Below are 21,402 nucleotides of genomic sequence, written 5' to 3'. Positions count from 1 at the left end.
ATAGTTTGATTTGCCGCTTCTCGTTTCCATTTTTTTATCCCACTTCTGACACCAATTTGTTACGTCTCCGTTTGTTAATTGATTTTTCCGTAACTTCTTTCCAACAAAACTTTAACGACACAAGTCTTTACTTAATAAAACTGGTTTATTCTTTCCAAATATAACTCTGAGATACACTTAATCTCAATACTCGCGCTAAAACAACACTGTAACGAACGAACGTTAACTTCAACAATACCGTGTGACTGCAGTTCAATTACTCACTATCTACCCAGACACGTTACATTCCCCTCTTATATATATCCGCCTACCCTATATTTAGTAAGAACTAGAACATTCGCCAAAGTACAGGATAATTCAAGAAAGGAGAGAGCGTGAGAATCACATGATCTCGATGACGCAACAGTATGAACACAACTTGTAAATCAAATCAGTTGAAAATATGTGTTAACTACAATAACGTTAAAATACATATATGATAGTACGTTTTCCTACATTTATGTAAGCGTATTCATTATTATTTTGATACTTAATATTAGTAGGAAAAAAATAACAACAGGCTGTAGTTTAATATTGTTTATTATTACTTAAGTAATAAATAGCTGACTTACTCTCGTTTTTTTTTGTTTTTTTTTGTGTGTGTCGATGCGACAGTTCAAAGTTCAGATATTTATTGATAGTTAAAACTTAAAGTTACAGGGCAGTATTCTTTGAAGGCTTTTACGGATGGGATTATTAAGTAAGTATTTCTAATTATTATTAAACTTTTGGAATGTTATGCGACTTCTTTTGAGAGATAGGACAAATAAAGTATCGTTTGTTTTAATTGTTTGCTGTTCATTTTATTGGCAGTTGAAACATTTCAGAGCATGATTGGCATTACGTATAACTATAATGATATAAGCTACAACTGTGATTTTGGCGTACCACTAACAACGTTATGTGATTTGAGAGGAGGAGAGCTGGGTGATGGAAGTTTAACTTACTTGAAGTTGAAGCATTCTTAAGAAACACTTTCAACCCCTGATATAGTGAAACATGAGTTAAAACAAATTTCAGTAATTAGTAATACTAATATTCAGTAATAGTAGTCATACACCAATTACTAGCCAAAAACTATGTACACACGTTTATGGTTGGGTACAATTTTTTTTTTTTGCTTGAGGCATAAATCCTAGTAGCTCTTTCAGAAGAACATTAATCTTAGATTAGTAGTAGTATTATCTGAGGGTCCTGGGGCTAGACCCTTGACAGGATAGATTTTTTAGCAACAGATTTGTTGTAACACGCTATAGTTGGAAATATAGGAATTTCAGACAAAATCTGAATAATAAAGAAATGATGAAGTAACATCCTATGTCTTAGAAACAGTCATACGTAAGATTGAATGGAATTATATGGTAAAATAAGAGTTTAACATTGCATAGGGTATATATGATAGGCATTGTAGTGCCCAGGATATACTATTTTGGGGCAAGTTAATAGTAAATTATTAAGTAACTTTTTTTTTTCATCTGTTTGATGAATGTTTCCATGTATTTTCAGATAATAGTAAAAATGATATAAAAAGCAACAATTTAATTAAGGCATAACTATTCAGTAAAACTTAACTTTCCTTGGTTTTTTGTTATCCTGTTATTTCTTTAAAATCCCATGTTTACAAATATAAATATGTTTGTATATATTGAGGAATGAAAAAATTGAACAAAAACAACATATAGTGGTAGTGAGGGGGTATATCAATAAAGTAACTGTTTTAAAATAGAAATTGGATTCAGTACAGCAAATAAATAATTTAAACACATGTATGAGATTGATGATGCCCCCCCCCCCCAAATAAAAGTTTTAATACAAGTTTAGGCACACATACTCAACAAAAATTAAAATTGTAATTGTGTGAACATGTAAAATTTCAAAACAAATGGTTTCAAACACTTACACAAGTCTTCAGCATCAGATAGGTGTATCTAAGTGTTACTGGTTTTACAGGCCAATTAATTGAATTATACTCTGAAGTATTTAGAAAGGTAGCTGAGGATATATGCAAATCTCATAATGTTCTTAAATATGATAGCTTAGTTTGTATTGGGAGACACCATGATTCTTATTCCATAGAAAGTGAGGCTGTTTAGCTTGCTGTTGATCAATAACAGTAGATTTGTTGCTTTTTTTAAAAGAGATGTTTCATTATTAGTTAGAATATGATTATTTTCATGAAGAATGATTTTCACAGTGCTGTTTCAGAATTGTGAAGTCGTCAACACCAAATGAAGAAGAAATGCAAATTGTGTTTACCACTTTTTAACCTTCAGGTTACAGACTTATTTGCATATAATTTACTACTGGTGGGCTCTACATATTGCATAATATTGAGTAATTTTATGTTTTTCCTTATTACAACATTCAGTGTAACTAACTGATCAAAAACATTAGAGTAAATCTCATTTTCTTTGTAGAATACACAGAAGAACCCAGCTGTAATTAGTGGTACTACTTGCAATATTGATGATATTTTTTTAAACTTTTTTGTGTAACTCATATGATATTCGGGACCCTGTAAGTCATCATTGAACTCGTAAACAAGTTGGTGCATAAAGTTTAGAAATGTATAAAAAAGCTGATGGAGTCTATATGGGCCTCAGATGATGAGTCCAGATGGATTTCATTGGTAATTCTAGGGGTAAACAAAACTGAGGGCTTGTAATGTTGATTAGAATAAATTAATTAATTTTTTACTATAGTAAGACTAAACATTTTAGGTGAGTGTTGGTTTAAAATAATTAATATATGTTAAAAGTTTAGAAGGGTCATTTAATGTATGTATAATATAATATACATATAATATTGTAAAATAATTTTGAATTTTTTCAGTAAAGGTTCTACAGATATTTTTCAGGATGTTTCGATTGAAATTTTATGTGATATAAATTTTATTAAACTTTCATTTTTTGAGATGGTGGTGAAATTACTCTCAAAATTTAGAGAAGTATTCAAAATCAAGTTGATTTAATTTTTTAAACTTGTGAAAATGTTTCAGTTATATACTCATGCTATCTGCAGTCGTTTTCATGTTATAACAAATTATGATGTCCCAAAATCTGAAAAATACTGTAAGTAGTAGTGGAAGCCAGAATGTTATATGAGTTTAAGAGGGGTGATTTCCTTCCTCTCGTATAAAATAAAGGGTTTATTTAGCTTCTTACTTTTTTAAGGGTGGATATGCAAGGTTAACCTTGAATGACCAAATGATTTCTTTATTCATATGTTATGACCTAACTATGGCTTGAACACAGGACCCTCATTACAGTTTACTTGTTACATATTTTCCCCATTATTTTCAATCAACGTCTTCATCTCCACCAAACCCCAACTCTTTTTTTTTGCAAGTAGCTTGATTTACTACCAGACAATTATAATAACTCATTGTGCATATGTATAACAATTTGAAATTACTAATTTTTGCAATTATCTTTCATACTTATATCTTCATTTAATTCACATCTGAAACAATGCTTACAACATGTACATAGTACAAAGGATCTTAGACTCACATCAATGTTTTGAGACTACTGCTCTTCCTCTTTAGCTGCTAGAACTCTGGTCCTTCAAACTTCACTGTTATTTAAGTCATGTGTAGAAAAAAAAAATTTTTAACATTCAAGTGTCTCAGAATGTTTATTGTAATAGTAATCTCTCTTGTTTGATATCTTTTAATATACTGGTATTACTGTACACTTTATAACAAAATAAGATTAAAATTCAATATGCTTGTTGAGAAAAAAACAAAAGTTTTGTGCTCTAACTTAAACTGATAGAATGGCAAACAACTTATATAAACAAAATTAAAAAACATAAACTTATCTAAAACATAAAATATTATCTTAACTTTCCTTTTCCAGAAAAAGGAGACTAGTTTCTCCAAAACTAGTACATACTTTCTCATTTTGCATTAGTTTTGTTTTTCAGAAAAGTTGATAATTACTCTGATGACTAGTACTGTCAGTTATTGTTGTAAGTGCATTTTAACAGTATTTTAAATGTTTTATCTTATCACTGCAAGATGGGTGTGTTGAAAGGACATGCAACACTACTACTGCCATTTAATTCTTCTTTACTTTTAATAGGAAATTGCTGTTTGTAAGATTTGTTGTTGAATAAAATATCAGCTATTGCTGTATATCTGTGTTTTCATTTAAAGTAATTAATATTTTCTGTTTTTTTAGGTCTAGAAACAAAATAATTGAAGCACCAGTTGTAGAAATTGTACACTTACGTCATCTGTTTTTTTTTTTTTTTACCATTTGAACATCCATACTTTTAGGAAGATGTCAGCATTATTAAGAGGTTAGTTTTCTAGCAAATAAAACAGTCAAATAATTTAATTTGTTTTGTTAAAAAATAATTCTAAACATTAATTTCAAAATATGTGAGTATAAGTTATTTTATTTCAAAAATTAAAATTGAACTTAATAAATAATAAGTAAAAAAACAGAAAATGTTTTATTGTAATTTAAATAAAATGTCATAAGTTACTGATACACATATGAATTTACAGATATCCAGCATTAACATATGAAACTGTTCAGATAGGAAAAGTGTTGGAAGAAAAGCTTAGGGTATGGATCTGATTAGACTAAACAGTACACAGAAAGTAGCTTAGACTGTTTATTTGTTCATGAATGAATTTTTTTCATGTAGTTATTCAGATGAGAGTGTACAGAGAATAGCTTAGGTTATGTAGTTGTTCAGGTTAATGTAATCTGGAAATAGTATAAGTTATAAATAGGGTTTAAGAAGTAGTGAAAGTTTGGAGCTGCTTAGACAAGAGAAAATTTAAAAAAAAATTATATAACATGGAATTCAGAAGAGTAAGGTTGGGAAAGCAATTTACAGTTCGAAGGTGTGTTGATACAGTAAGATTTGGAAAATAACATTGGCTGTAAAAGGTTTGGTTATAGAGTTTAGCTGATAGAATCAGAAAGGTATCTCAAGTTTGGGAGTTATTCAGATGACAGAGGCTTAGAAAACTATTTATAATGTTCATGTGAGAAAGGCTTTGGAAAATGCTCAGGTTCAAAAAGGTGCGAATAAGAGCATAGGCATTTTGTCCACTTTTTCTATTTCTTTTTTTTTGTTTATCCTACATGACCTCCATAAGGCAATTAAAAATGATGAATGGTTTCATGATGGACCATTTGATAATGGACATTTTACCCAATCTTTTCAGATTTCCATATTTGTATTTTATCAACAAAATAAATGAAACAGGTTTGATTTGGGACATGTAAACATTGAGGTAAGAGAGAAACAAGGTGTATCAAGTATAGTTTATCAATTTGATATGTATTATGTAAGTTGGACAATTTTTAAAAACCTCATATATTCTATTTGGTACTTGTAAACCTCTGTGGTTTTCCCTTGATGATGGAAGGTCTGCATAAGTTAGAACTTCAGTTTTGGTACTGTTCAGATGAGTGAGAGTTTTGAAATAGGGAACTGTTTTGATGAGGCAGAGTTTGTGAGAATTTAGTTAATGGAGTTGCTTAGGTGAGGAAAGTGTTGGAAAACACTTAGAATATGAAATTATTTAGATTTTGGATCAGACAAGGTTTAATAAAAACCTTAGCTTATGGAACTTTTTGAATAATGCAAGGTTTTGTAAAAGTTTACATTTTGGAGGTTTTTAACTTTTATGAGGTTTGGGAAATAGTCTGGGTTCTTATAAAAAAAGCTGTTCAGATAAGAGAAGGATTGGGAAATACACAATTTAATTTATGGAGCTGTTCAGATGGGGCTGAGTTTTTTTTAAAAAAGAGCTTAATTTGTTGAGTTTGTATCAGGCATATTTTGGTAAACAATTATAAACAACTTGGGTGTAATTTTAGAAAATAGATTGAGTTACGGAATTATACTTTAGAATAGACCAGGGGTTCCCAAACAGGGGACCACAGCAATTACACAAAATTATTTAATGAAAGAAAATTGCATATGAAATATTAAAAAGCATATTTGATAATTTTCAATAAAAAAATCTTAAAAACTGTTGATTCATTAGGTGTGGGGTCTGAACCAGGATGTTAAATGTTTTGAGGGGTGTATTGAGAAAATATGGGAATCTTTGGAATAAACAGTAGTGTAACTTGGAGATTGGAAACTCTTTTATGCATTTGGATATGAAGAATCTCCAACCTAAAATACCATCAAGAATTTAACTGTCATCATGTTTTTTTGAGGGTGTAAACTTGTTTGTATATGCTCACTTTGATAGGGTCCCAAAATAAATTTATTACTGAGAGGAGGGATGAATAATAGCTATCAATGACATCACATGTAGTAGAAGTTTGGACATTTCTTGAAGTGTTTTATAAAAGGAAGATAAATATTCTGATACGGTATTTCCCTCCACTCACAAGATTAGCTATTCTAGTTCCTTGCTGCCCTCTATATACAAACTTTTTCGTTACGCATACCACAAGCCTTCCATTCCTCCTTATTGGAATCAAGTGATTCCAATGTGTCTCTCATGTAAATCATCATCTGTCACTTCTCCACCAATAGGAGCATAGTATACTCATGTGAATCTTTCTATGAGCCTCTACCAAACTATCACCTCTCATTTGGCAGCTCTTATACACAGATGTTTTTCTTACTGTATGAACATTCTTCCCAACCATATTTGGTTTTTCTCCCTTCCCCTGACATTTGGGTCCATGCTGAACAATTCACCTCTCAGTTACACGAAGGTGTTAACATGCCTCATCCCCCATGAGCTTCGAATCAGTCTGCCTTTGCTTATCATCGTGCAGACTGTCCTTAACTCGACCAGCAACTGTTGGTTTTGGTTTTACCAATTTGGAGGCAGGCCTTGAACTCTATGTTGATTTATCCCATGCCCCATTTTCCCATCTATATCTTACCTTCACACTCTTTTGTGATATCTATCTGAAGTTCTTCACAGAAATCCTGAGGGGTTTTCTGTGAACATCCTCTCCCTCCTTACCTCCATGTTGACTTGTTTTTCGTCTTCGAATCTTACATTATTCATGTTATTTATCTGTTGTTGGGACCTTCTGGGTCAGGATGCTTTCTTATCAAAGGCATATTTATCTACAGCTTACCTCCCAGGATTTACGTGTGACTCTGTTTTTATGGTGTTTCATCTTTGATATGGTCCTGTAGACTTTGGAATCTCGGGTGGCATCAGTCTACACTTTATCATTTGGTAGCCTATTTGTCTCAATCTTAGCCAAGTGTGGCATCAATTCCAATTTCCCATCCTTCTCCTTCCCAGCCCTTACCTGTCCCTTCTTTTCGAGATGTCACAGCTCGTTATTTTTCTTGATGATGCACAATGCATTGCCAGTAGTACTGGTGACTAATAGGTGGGATCTGGTCCAGTGGGAGCTAGACTTGTGGCCTTTCTTCATCAACAATGTTTTGGTTCTTCAGGTTTTGTCAGAAGGATTCAAGATCTAATTTCTTGCCATGCCTCCCTTTTCCCCTATACCTGTTTCCTTCCCTTCACCTCGGGATCTAATTGTATGTCAGCATCAGTCAGAGGCGGTTAAGGACTTCCTTACTCAACAGGCTATTGAACCTGTTACCTATCATTCATTGGGGTATTACTCCTATCTATTTGTTGTTCCCAAGAAAACCGGGGACTAGAGACCTGTCATCGATTTGTCCCACCTCAATTGCTTTGTTCACCTCACCTGTTTCACCATGGAGTCCTTTCTCACCTTTAGGTGGGCATTTTCTCCAGGTTTATGGATGACCAAGATGGATGTCGCCAATGCTTACCTGCATATTCATGTATTAATACATTCCAGTCCTTATCTTTGGTCATCCATCACAGAATGGAGTACCAGTTTCATGCCCTACCCTTCTGCACCTTATGTTTTTTGTTGGGTGGTCAGGGCTTTTGCTCGTTATCTTCAACCCTGGGACTGCATTTCCATTATTACATGGATGACTGATTTCTTCTGGCCCCTTCTGAACAGGAATTGGCCCATCATGATTGTCAGCTCATTCATGTGGCTGCTTAGGTGGGCTGGTTAATCAAATTGGAGAAGTCCTACTTATGTCATACCTAATACCTCGTACATTTGAGTGTCTTTTTTCAACACTCACCTGAGTCGAGCCCAATCCCCCTCCTTTGTATCTCTGTTCTAATGAATGGTCAGCTCGTCACACCCTGTCTTCTCCCTCACTTTCAGCACGAGAGGTTCTATTGCTTTTGGGGATGTGGTCTTCTATGATATTGGTGGTCCCCCTAGGTCATGCACACATGCATTCCATACAGTGGACTCTGCACAATCAATGGAATCTTGCTAAGGATCTCTTGGATGCTCCTATTCCACTTCCTTCTTCCCTAATAGACAAACTGATTTGGTGGTTGGGCAAGACTCTCATATCAGCGGGAGTCCTGCTTCCTCTTCCTCATCTGGATTTACAACTCGAGTGCATGGGTTGATCACCAGGAGACTTCGGGTCATTGGTCTGTAGACGAACAGTAATTACATATAAATGTACTCAAGCTTCTAGCCATCTGTCGGGCTTTGGATTACTTCCACCCTCTAACCAGACATTGTCTGGTGATGATTCATACCGACAATTCGATGGTGGTGGCATATATCAATTACCAAGGTGGCATCTGGTCAAGATCCCTCTGTTTTCTTATATATTGGATCTCCTCTATTTGGCTCACTCTCACCACATCAATTTAATTGTGTGTCATGTCCCGAGTGCTTTCAATCTCGTGACTTTCCCACCCCAACAACATCTATCCAATGGAGTGTCCCTTCATCCTCTCGTTTTACAGTGGCTTTGCAATCAGTGAGGTTTTCCTCATATCGATGCATTTACCACTGCCCTGAATCACAAGTTACCCCTCTTGTGGTTCCTAGTATTTCATCCTCAGGCTTTGGCTATTGATGCCTTAGGCCAATTGCCTATTTAATTGCTTCATTGGGTGGATTCCCAAATCTATGTCACTCTGTGCTGGGTCCTTCTATTGGCCGGCTCAACTGTGGTTTCCTCATTTGCACCAAGTCCAATTATTCCCTACTGTACCACTTTTCTTATTCCCTAACCTCCTTCATCAACAACAGTCACTGGTTCTACATCCTGCAGTTCACTTCCTCCATCTTCATGCCTAGATTTTGTCCAGTCCTTGGTGAGGAGATCTGGTTTCTCCCATCTTGTAGCTTTCCATTTGGCTCAATCCATACATTCCTATTCTATGGAAGTACACCAATGGAAGTGGAATGTCTTTCACACATGATCCCATGCCTGGGGATTTCTTGCTACTCAACCTACTGTGGCTGGTGTCTCCGAGTTTCTCACATGGCTTTTCGATCAGGTGTCTTTGGTCTCATTGATTTCAGGTTATCGGGCAGCCTTGTCTCATACTTTCATCTTTCCCGTTACCTCAGAGTCTTTGCTTCACCCATCCTTATCATGTTAATCCGTTCCTTCTGGATTCGCCATCCTCCCCAATGACCTATTCTTCCAGACTGAGATATTAATGTGGTCCTCCATTTCTTTACTTTACCTTTGTTCGAACCTCTTTCCTCGTGTTCTATGTTTCACCTTTCCATTAAAGTGCATTTTCTTCTCCTTTTGGCTTGTGGTTGACAGTGGTCTAACTTGTTTGCCATCGATGTTACACACACTCTTTACCACCATACCTATCTTTTCCTTTATCCAAATGGTTCCTTCCTCCCAAAAACCTCAGAGGCTTGAGAAGGTAACTCCTCATTTTTACCTATTTCCCTTCCCTGTATTTCTCACTTCTATGTCCGGAGCATGTTCTTTGTTGCTATGTTGCCTGCACAGCTTTCTTCCATGGTTCCTGTTGCCATCTCTTTATCCCATGACAATCTTTTTCATTTAAAGATCTATCCCCTTCTACCCTCACCAGTTGGTTTCATCATTTGATCCAGTTGGTTTATTTCTCCTTGTCTCATTCCCACTGGAACTTGTTCAAAGTAACTTCTCATCAATTGTGATACCTCACCTTTTCCCTCGCTTCTTGTCTTTGTTGGCCTTTGGAGGAAATCCTGCAATAAGGCATGTGTACCATAACTAACGTGTTCATCTCCCATTATTTACATCATATCGTGGTTTGGCTTCCTCTGGTTTTTGCCTTCCACCTGTGGCTGTTCTTCAAACTTTGGTGTGATTCTAAGACTGAGTAAGTTTTCTTAATGCTTTCTGTTATTTCAGGGGCTCATCCTTCATACAGTCCTTACATGGATCCTGCTCAGTGTTGCCAAACCAGGTATTCTTTAAATTTAAATCCACACTGTTCAGTTATGTTGACTTGCGCTTCATCTTTCATGGCATTGCAATGCTCATTGTTGAGATGAGGTGTTTCACAAGATTGCTCGAAGGTGAATAACCTCACAATTTTTACTTCATGAATTTGCCTGTTCCAGACTGTACCACCCATGAATTTCTTGGGTAAAGCAGAAGGGGATAGCTGCCCAACCCTGCCATGCCTCAATTTAATGAATTGGAATGATCTGCTTTTCAAATTCATCCATTGCACAGTCTCAGATGATGATGTTCCTTCAGACTCTCCAACACATTCTCAACCCCCTTTTCTTCTAGTGAAGTATGGGAGCCCGTACCACTTACCAGTTCCAAACCACTGGGGTGGTTGACTGTGGAGTCACCCTTCTCAAGGGGTTCCACACAAAGATGGCTATAATCATTCAGTAGGGTGGTGGTGTTCTGTGGGTGTAGATGATGTCATATCCTCCACTTTGCGATAATCAGTAGAACGGAGTGAGATGTCAAAATGCTGTTCGCCCCTTTCATTGGGAGCTCTCATTCTACCCTCGCATGGATGTCGGTACCCCACAGGCAGGTTTTGGATTTAGAGTGAACCAATCAACATAAGTCCTCACACAGGTTGTTGGTTGTCTGTCTCAATTTCCTCTGTCGGTCACAGTGGTGGTACCTGGGATTGTTCCAGTTCTATCCTTGGCTGTTCATCATTCTCTCTTCTTACAAAGATGTTATTGCCATTTGGAGGATCCCAGCCTGTTTCCTAGTAGGGGAAGTTGATTGCAAGGGATAGACTTCCTTTTGATACTGGATATAAAATTCCTGGATCGATAGCTCAGAGCTAATCCTTGTGTCCTACCCGGGAATCGGAATGGTACTCAGTTATCTGGTTCTTGAGTTTGAGTTGAAGATGGTATGATCCTCATCCTGCCTTCGCAAGGATATCGGTACCCTGCAAGGAGGTTTTGGATGTAATTGACTTACCAAGTATGGTCCGCCATGCCTCAGCCACTCTACACCCAGGGGCACATCCTTGTTTAACTACTTTTCCCATTGTGGTATTGAGATACAACATTTCTCTGGTTGGGATCAGTTTCCTACCACATTCTCTCCCATTTGGATGTGCTCCTCTCATTTTCCACCCTGATATCTTATACATTCAACACAGGGGAAAGAGTATACCTGGCTAAGAAGTGGTGCAGTTCCCCTCTTCCAATCTGACTCTCTCATCTACGGAGGTATCCTTCGGATGCTTTCGGGAGGTTCATCTGTTCTTCTCTCAAACTGGTCCCTCCTCCCAATCATGTGGGATTCTAGCTGATCTTGTGAATGGAGAGAAGTACTATATCAGAATTTATAATTTTCCTATACTGAAAATGTATTTCCAATAGGTACTTCCCTCTTTTCACACTTCCCACCCACTCTCCCGAGACTGTTCCGGTGCTTCCGTCTTCTGCCAAACTTTGAAGTGATAGTTCGGTAGAGGTGCATAGAAGGAGTCACATGAGTATACTATGTTCCTTTTGGCAGAGAAGTGATGCAGTATAGGAAAATTAGAACTTTTCCTAAGGTGACAACATGCTTCTTAGAACTAAACAAAATCCTCATATGGTTGTTAGATGGTGAGGAATGTTTACTTAAATTCATATAAGGTTTTTCACTGCTATTTGAAGAACGTTGTTAACTTTAGTACATCTAAGAACCTCTTTTGTAAAATTGCATATTTTCATTTTAGTTAATTTTTGTTAGTTATGTGACAAGATAGAATCGTATTTTATGATTTTAAAAATACTCCAGTACGTAAATATTTTAACCAATTTTTTGACTGATTTATGCATAATAATTGTGAAGTTACTAACTTAAAATTATTTTATATATTTAAAACAGGAGTTTTCATAACAGCTGCTAAACGCACTCCAATTGGAACTTTTGGAGGAAGGCTAAAGGACATTAGTGCTATCAACTTGGGTGTTATTTCAAGTAAGGCAGCACTTGAGGCAGCCAGTGTTCCTCCTGAACTTATAAATTCAGTAACTGTAGGGAATGTCATACAGGTAGGACATCATAAATTGGAAAAAGTTTGGTTTCAGCTGGATTTATAAAAGGTTTTTTTCAGATGGTTTTTAAAAGACTATTTTGTGAATGTACAAAAAATAATAAAAACAAAATGTTTCAAGTTAAAGCATGTAAAATTAAAAATAATATACTGGTATAGTATATGCTTATTTTTAATAAAGATAATTAAATAAATTGTTATATGGTGACAAAGAACCATAATTAAACTACTAGAATTCTGTTAAGTTTTTTTTTCTAATTCTTTTTCCCTGTAGTCTTCATCCATTGATGGTGCATACATATCTCGATCGATAGCCTTGATGTGTGACATACCTAAGGAAGTCCCCTGTTTAACTGTTAATCGGCTGTGTGGTTCAGGATTTCAGGCAGTTGTCACAGGAGCTCAGGTTGGTAAAATATATTTTTTCAAGGTATAATATCTATAAACATAAAATAGAAAAGTTTGCTTTAAGTGGTACTGTAGAGAAGTCAAACATTAACTTTATTTTTTATGTAGTATGTATCTAATATCTCTCTCATTACAAGCTCGGTCAGTTTGTGACCTGAAATTCATCTTTAAAGTTTCTGTACTATAACTTGTAATATGTTTTGTATATCTTCATGAAACTTTGCAAGGTTTCAGTAAACATTACATGCCTTTTGTAGATAAAAAAATCAGAATTTTTAATTAAGTATTTTTACCAAATATTTCTTTGTGAATACATGGAGTCAAAGTGTTGACTGCTTCGAATGCAGAGTGATTTTCATGTTAAAATTAAAAATACTTTCCTTCATCTAAAAATTGTCATATTTCATTTACATAATCTCTACAACCTCCTAAATAAATATCAAACGTTTTTTTCAGTAAAACTTTATCTTCCATTTTCTCTACCCTAACTTTATACACATTTAGTCAATTTGACTGACCTCATAGCTAACTACCATAAAAAGATACAAATTAAGTCTAAATTACCCTTTTTTTTCCTTTCTACAATGACTGCAAACTGTAAAGCTTCTAACACTTCACATCTGTTTCTACTGAACTTTTATTGTTTTATTGCTCTTTGAACTATGTCTAACTAATAATCCTGCCATACAAGCTGTAAATCACTTGGCAAACATGTAGCTCATGATACATGATACTGTATCAAATTATGTAATGCACAAAATCCTTGTGATTATACCTCTTGAAGAATTTTTATTATTATTATTTTTTCTTTGTCTTACCTAATCTAACTGTATTTAACCTAATAAGTTTCTAATTATTACATTTCAGTTACTTTTATAACAATAATAAATAAAGAATACTCATGAAAAACAAGAAACATAGTACTTATCTGGGACTTCTTTTTTTCTGCTGTCGACTGTTAATGAAACTTAAACCTACTTTTTATACTAATGGTACTACAACTACACTAAATTTTTTAATTAATTAAATAATGCATTTAAGAAGACAGAATAATAACATACAAAAAGCAAACAATGCTCTATAACTATCATAATTTATCTGGGTTTCTAAATATGTGATAAGAGCCTTTAAAAATTCAGCTAAACTAGCCACTGTGATTCCTGTAAGAAGAAATTTGAAACTGAACCAGGAATTATCTGTACAGAAACAATGTATATAGCATATCCTTTTATAGATTAAACTGTGGTTTTATATTGGTTATAAATAACATAGTTTAAAACATCAAAGAGAACTATTGGCAATTTGTGAAAGAGAAAATGTGACAGGTGGGCATGGCAAGAGTCTGATTTTATGGTTCATGGCTCCATAAACAAATAAGATTGAAGGCTATGAAAAATTATGCTTTGTCTGAGTAATACCTGTATCATAATGAGTAATTTATGTTAAATTTTGTACTCCTCAGAGGAGTGGTAAATAAATTAGAGAAGAGGGAAGAGGAAATGTCACAATTCTCATACTAGGGGAGACTGAGGGTTTTTTAAGATATATCTTCATAAAATTAAGAACTTTAAACTTACATAATATTCAAAATTTGATTTATTAACTACATTTTGATGCCAAGTTTATTTGTATACAATGATAATAAAGTAGTTTGATTAAATTTTGAATGTAACACTCTAAAAAAGTCATGATACGCACTTAGACCTACCTGTATTAAGAGGATATATATATATATATATATGTGGGTTTGTAGGGTATTCCTGTAAATAGTAATATGTGTTAATGTATATAATTATCATTATACTATAGTTTATAGCTGAGAAGATTTAACAATTCAATGTTTCTTTTCTTGTAATTTAAATTATATGTTACTGTTACACTTTTTCCATTGTCGTACATAAACTACAGAAAAGTTGCATTGCACGTCAGAATTATGAGTATTTATTAGCCATTTCACTGTGCAATTCATTTTCAGACTGATTTCCAAAAAAGTGTCCATTATCCACCAAAAAATAAAAGTATGAATTTAACCCTTTGTATTATTTTTTCAAAATCAAAAGAAACTGTATTAGATAGTGAAAAATAATAATATAAATGAAAAGTTGAGGAAAATTTGAAGGAAAGAATTCTCCAGTAAATGGCATAAATATAGGCAATACTAAGTCAGTAAGATAAAATATAAAACAAATTATTTAGATAACGATGTCCAAGATATATAAAAGCTGTCTTTATATAGATTCTATACGAGTTCCTGCAAAGTTGGCGATTTTGTGATGAGGCATATAAACATCCAACTTTCACAGTGTAGAACACAGAAGGCAGCACACAGTAGCATATAGTTGAATTTAATTCATTAACACCTATACAAGAACAAACTGAAATAAATTACAACTCTAACCAAAAATTGTTTAGTGAGTATTTTAAATTTATGTATTATTTACTGGAAAATCTTTTTCTTAAAGTTTTCATTATAGGAGAAAATTCTATGCTGAACAAACTCAATTCTTTCTTGTGAAGTATAAGTATACTTTTTGAACTTTAATTGATTAGTGTAACGTAAAATTTAAAAGCTGATATAAAAAAATTACAAAAGTTTGCTAATTCATGGTACTGAAAAAATAGTTGATACAAACAAAAAATCATTATCATGGTAAATGAACTCCTTTTGAATTGTAGACCTTTGTTTTGGAGGTATTACTTGAGAATAATCAGGAAGAGTTATATGTGCAAATTAGTGAAATAATGTTTGTTGATGATATGATTATCTGTGGTAGCTAACTTTGACAATGTGGAAGTGTTCATTTTGGTTTGATGTTATGGTTTTCTGTGGTAGTTAACCCTGGCAACATTGAAATGTTCATTTTGGTTTTATACTATGGTTATTTGTGACACCTAACCTTTACAACATGGAAGTGTGCATTTTGGTTTGATGTTATGGTTTTCTGTGGTAGTTAACCTAGTTATACTGTGGTTATTTGTGACACCTGACCTTTACAACATGGAAGTGTGCATTTTGGTTTCGGAAAGAAATGTTGTGGATGCGAAAGTGATTTGGGTCCAACTTAAAATAGCTGGAGGAGGGTTTCATATTAAAGTTTTTCCATTCCAACTTAACAAGTTTTGTCAATTATCATCAATGGTGTTTAATTTCAGTTCTTGCAGTTTTGCCCCTTGCTATGATTTACTTAATGTCCATATTAGGACCCACTCATGTTTTCAAGGAACAAGTTTATTCCATGAGTATCCTCAAGCATAGTATTTTTATTAACAGTTTTGTTACTGAAATACATATTTGAAATATATAAGAAGCATATTATGAGTTGGTTCATTGCCTTTTGAATTTTTTTATCATATGATTTAGATCACATAAATTCAAATCCAGCATCAGTTGTCCAGAGGATGACATAAGGATGACACGTCTGTGATTACTTTGATTTAATTTTATAATATTTCACTTTATTACCAATACTAGGAATAACAATAATTGTTGATGTAAGATTACTGATAGGTGATCATCAGCACCTGCAAAATGATAGATGCTTTCAGTTTTGGAAACAAAACCTTAGTTAATAAATATAAAAAATTGGAAAATAAATAGATATTTATTACAAGCAGAATCAAAGGTTTACACAATAATGCTTTTTGAAATGGAAAATTCATTTCAGAAATGTAAATGAATTCTTTGAAAGTGGAAAAAACAACAACAACAAAATGTACCATCTAATATAGCAAGCATGGAATAACCAGGTGTAAAACTTCACAAGACATCTAACATGTGATATTAAAATATTTTTTATAGAATTTATATAATGAAAAATAAAATTTGTAGTGTAGGGATTTATGCATTTTGATAAAAAGTTTCTATCTTACAAAAACCCAAAGATTTTAAAGAGAGAAAATATATGGAAACTTTACTTATTAACGAAAAAAAATCCAAAAATGAACAGAGACAATGGGTGATACATTTAACTAAACTGACATTCAAAAAACAACACATCATACTAATACTTGCATATTCTGGAGTATCACACAGGCTTGTAATTTGTTTTAAACACTAACACTGCTAGTAAACTTTGTATCCTTTCCACTTATTATTGTTTCTTATACTTCCGTCTGTGTGTTTTTTAGCTAATCATAAAATATATTGTAGTTCTCTTTATTTTTTTTTTTATATCTCACTACTTCTCTGCACAAATTGTGCATGACATGTTTTTTCTTGACTCAGAGGATTACAGAGTTGGTGACTCAGCCCAAGAATCAGTGCGAGTAAGAGCAACTTTTCCCCTTTTAGACATGTGGACATTATTTACAACAGATCCATAGGTCCTACAGGTTCTTTCAGAGGGTTTGGTCATTCACCTTCTCCATTGTCTCATCATCCCATTGCTTCCCTCCATCAAAGGATCCTGTTTTTTTGACAGTGTCCACAGAAGGCAATTCAGGACTTACTTCGGAAATAGGCCATAGTGAAGCATTTGCAATATTTTGAGGCATTTTATGATATTTTAAATGTTTCAAGAATTGAGAAAATATATATCTCGTAAAATTCCATGTGTGGCACACATAATGCAATAAAAAGAATGACTGTGCACACTTAGTGAATGCATAGAGAGTGACGGACCTGATGTACAATCCCTAATGCCGTTAGGTGTTGGTTGATTGCAGAAACAGGATCTTCACATATCTAGCTATTCTGCAGCTATAAAAAACAAAATATTTCTGTCATCATTATGTAGGCTTTGTAAAGGCATTGGTGAATGCAAGGAAGCTCACAAAGGAAATTAAAGTGAATGGAAATTTTTGTAATAATAGCAGATTTGCTCACAAAAAAATAAATCACTTTTTCTGAAGGACAGTTTCTTCAGCAAAACTGTTGACACAGCTATTGAATCCATGGAAGAGAGGTTTTAGTAATTACATGAACACAGATAGTTGCTTACTTTCCTGGACTGCATTGCTTACTTATTGAAATACTGAATGGACGTCCAAATTGGCGTATCAGATGGTGAGGCAATTGATGTAATTGCAACAGCTAGAACTGTGTGAGGAATTGCAGGCCCTTTTTCAGAAAAAAATATTGAAATATATGTGCAAAAATAGATTAACATCATTATTTCTTAACACCTTTATTTTAACTGAGAATTCTGCTAACTTTGGTCATTGCTGTTAATAGTGGAGAAAAAAGGTTTTTTCAAATTCAAATAGATTTTAACCCATATAAGTTCAACCATGACATAAGACTGGTTTGATTGGCAGTAATTTCTGTCAAGCATGAAATTGTACAAAAACTGGACTTCAAGCAAACAGTGTACAGTTTGAACTGACATGGGTATTATCTAATACTTTAACATTTCCTAAGACTTTAATTATAAATAATGTATTTGATTTGTAGTAAAGGAGGGTGGCAAATTCAAAACTTGCCCAGGGCAACAAAATAGCATAAGGCTCCTGGAAAAAGAAATTATCAGATTATACCAGGTATCGTGTGTTTATGTCCTATATTTAAATATATAACAACCTGAGATTTGTAATTTACTTTGGTATTTATTAGAGTGATTAGAAGCTATGTTAATATGATTGTTTTAGATGTGATATATAGCAGAAGATTTGGCAAGATATGTGGTAAAGTAAGTTTTAGTTTCCCTGAAGTAACTGAGTTTGTACAATGAAATAAATAGACTAGACACTAATTTTAATGTGTAATGAAGCAATCTTTATTCTTGCAACACAAAGCAACAGTGTACATGTAGTCTACATTTCTGGGTGACAGACAGTCAACTTTACTGGAAATAAGGATTCATTAAGCAAGTTACACCTCCTCAAGAACTGTTTCAAATGTAACCAACTTACTAAATCTTGCATTATTTAGTTGAATATGTGACATCAGACTTACCCATAGTGACTAACACTATTTATTTGAGTAGTCATTCCTATTCAAACAGAAAATGCATGATATGCCTGCTTATTGACTATTTTGTAGAACATTATCTCAGCTACTACATTTATGACACAATCCTGGTACATTGATTGCAGCTTTGGTATTTCTACATGTATGTCAGTGAATCTTATACATCAATCAAAATCTTGCACACAGCTATTTTGAAATAAAGATTAGCAAGTGCAAGGCAAAGTATCATTTTTGGTCACTTTTTTGTTGTTTGAACCCAAATAAACTGTCTTGATTCACATTGAACCGAAAGATATCAGAGAACTGATGTTTTTTAGCCGCTTGATTTTTGTATATTGAGGTGCAGAATTAACTTAAGCATTCATGTCTAATTTTGTACATTCAAGTAAAAGTAGTTCTGTCATCATTATTACTTTTTTCATGCAGGAAATCTGTCTCAGAGAATCTGAAATTGTCCTTGCAGTTGGTGCTGAAAACATGAGTCAAGCTCCATTTGTAGCCCGAAATATCCGGTTTGGTGTTCGGTTTATGAGTGAACCTAAGGTAATTTAGCTGTAGTAAAATATGAAATGTGTCCTTGGTTCATAAAATAACACAGTATTATATTTAGCAGTTGGAGAATAAAAAAATAACAGTCAACTGAACAAACTGTCAGAAGTCTTGATTGAATTACTTCCTTCCATAAACATAAACTTTTCAGAAATTTCTTGGTTCTCATATGTTGATGATATATTTTCTTATGGCCAAACCAAAGAAGGGATTTGAAAGTGTTTTCAATAGCATTAATCACGTTCACCCTACTATCAAATTTAAAGTTGAATGGGAAAAAGATGACAAAGTTCATTTCTTGAACATTTTTATAACAAAAGAAATCTTAAAACCTGTCCTCTCTGTATATCATAAACCACCAAATTCTTTATGTTCACTTCTTTTCCTGCCACCATAAACAGATGAAATCATCAATTATTTCTTCATTTTTACTTGGAGCCTATAGAATATGTCACCCAGAAACTCCTGAGCTCAAAATGAAAAAATATCTTTTCTATTTTCAAAGAACTTCATTTTCCATAATGTTTCATTACAGATTGTCACCTTAGAGCAAGAAAACCTTTTTCCATGAAGACAAATCAATGATAATATGAAAACATTTTATATTGGCTACAACACTAACATTGAGCCCCTAGAGAAAATATTCAGGATGAATAATTTTAGAATCACATACAAATATCCATTAACTTTTTAACTACTGCACACTCTTTAAACCTTTTTCTGCCCATTTCATGAGATTTTACTGAGTTACATTCAAAATTTAATTAAACCACTTTACTATCAATGTATCTTAATAAAATTAACATTATCATGTATGTTATAATTCAAGGTTTTATATTATCTAAGTTTAAATTCCTTTGTTTCAAAAGAAACCTTTAAAAAATACTTAAAATTTCAGTTTTGTTGTCATAAGCACACAAAAAATATAAACTAAAAGTTTATATTGCTTGAATAATATTCCACCTGCAGCATACATGTATGTCTAGACACAAAACTATGCATACAAGGCTATTTACCCATCACTTATTTCAAATTCCTCAGGTCAGTGGGTAACAAAGAAATAAATATTGTCATTCCCTACAGTAGCTATGTCCACCTTTTATACTAGGAATGCAAATTCTAAGCCACCCTATACTCATTTGAAGTACATGTTTATAACCAATAGAAAGAGCTAATTTGAAATGGTTATTTTAAAACAAGCACACATTAATCGTAAAGAAGCAACAAGAATGTCAAATCACTCTTCAGCATTGTTGGAGGTTTGTCCTTGCTAGCCTTTTTTTTCTCACCTTATACATATTAGCTTGATAGTTAAACTGTGTTTAGGTTTTACTTTTATATATTAGTTAATTATGTATTATTTATGTTCAAATACGTATTTTTAAAAGGTGTAATAATTTTTTCAGAAAAAAAACATGCAGTTAAAAACAGTAATGCTTCTTGACCTGTAGATCTCTACAGTATAAAAATGTAGTAGGTGAAAAAATGATTTAAAAAGGGTAGAGAGAGAAATTATAAGTTTTGGATGAGAAATTGTGAATTTTTTTATACATTGTTATGATAAAAGTCCAGAGATACAGCTTTTGAGGAGATTGCTTATTTTTTTTTTTGTTTAATTTTACTCCAACATTTTGACGTCTTGTGTAGCCATCATGAAGTAACTGTTGTCTATTGTGAGAAATACCGTGTCAGCATTTTGTTCCAATTTAGAAAACATATATGGTGACATTTGTGTTTTGATTTAAGTTGGGTTTTAGTTCACAAATAATTAATATTTATTTTATTTTTCTTTCTTCTATTAATGTTATTCTCATTGCATAATATTTTAAAGTTGTTAATTGTAATTGGATGTTGATTTGTTTTTCTGTGTTTGTGAATGTAGGGGATTGGCATGTTTTTTTATCCTAATGCTTATGTTGTGCCTCATTTTGTCTATATAGGTGCTATTGCACTGATTGCAATGATACTTGTAAATGTTTCCATCTTTGAAGTTGTCTGAATAAATCTTCCTTAGATGACCTTTGATTTTAATACTCATTTTTGAATAAAAGTAACTGTTGTTTAGATTAATACTTGTTTCTAAGTGTTAATGATGTTTTTGGTTACATAGCCATGATATAGTAAGACACCTATTAGTGTGTCTGAGTTTGTCCATTTTGTTTTCTTCATGGAGTTTATGTTGTTTTTC

At 33.3% G+C, this 21,402-nt stretch overlaps 1 protein-coding gene across 1 annotated transcript in view; it reads left to right on the top strand.

Annotated features, from left to right (window-relative positions):
• Positions 1–626: 626 nt before the first annotated feature.
• LOC106471585 (3-ketoacyl-CoA thiolase, mitochondrial-like) overlaps positions 627–21,402 on the top strand; it is a 49,183-nt gene continuing 28,407 nt past the window's right edge. Inside the window, exons 1-5 of the mRNA XM_013932193.2 lie at positions 627–739; positions 4,224–4,344; positions 12,181–12,347; positions 12,624–12,755; positions 19,092–19,208. Of these exons, the coding sequence (XP_013787647.1) occupies positions 4,326–4,344; positions 12,181–12,347; positions 12,624–12,755; positions 19,092–19,208 (435 nt within the window). The 5' untranslated portion in view covers positions 627–739; positions 4,224–4,325. The remainder of the gene's footprint in view (positions 740–4,223; positions 4,345–12,180; positions 12,348–12,623; positions 12,756–19,091; positions 19,209–21,402) is intronic.

Source organism: Limulus polyphemus, unplaced genomic scaffold (assembly GCF_000517525.1).
Source record: "Limulus polyphemus unplaced genomic scaffold, Limulus_polyphemus-2.1.2 Scaffold4714, whole genome shotgun sequence".
Lineage (NCBI taxonomy): Eukaryota > Metazoa > Arthropoda > Merostomata > Xiphosura > Limulidae > Limulus > Limulus polyphemus.
The sequence above is the reverse complement of the archived record's forward strand: the minus strand, read 5'-3'. Positions and strand labels throughout refer to the sequence as shown.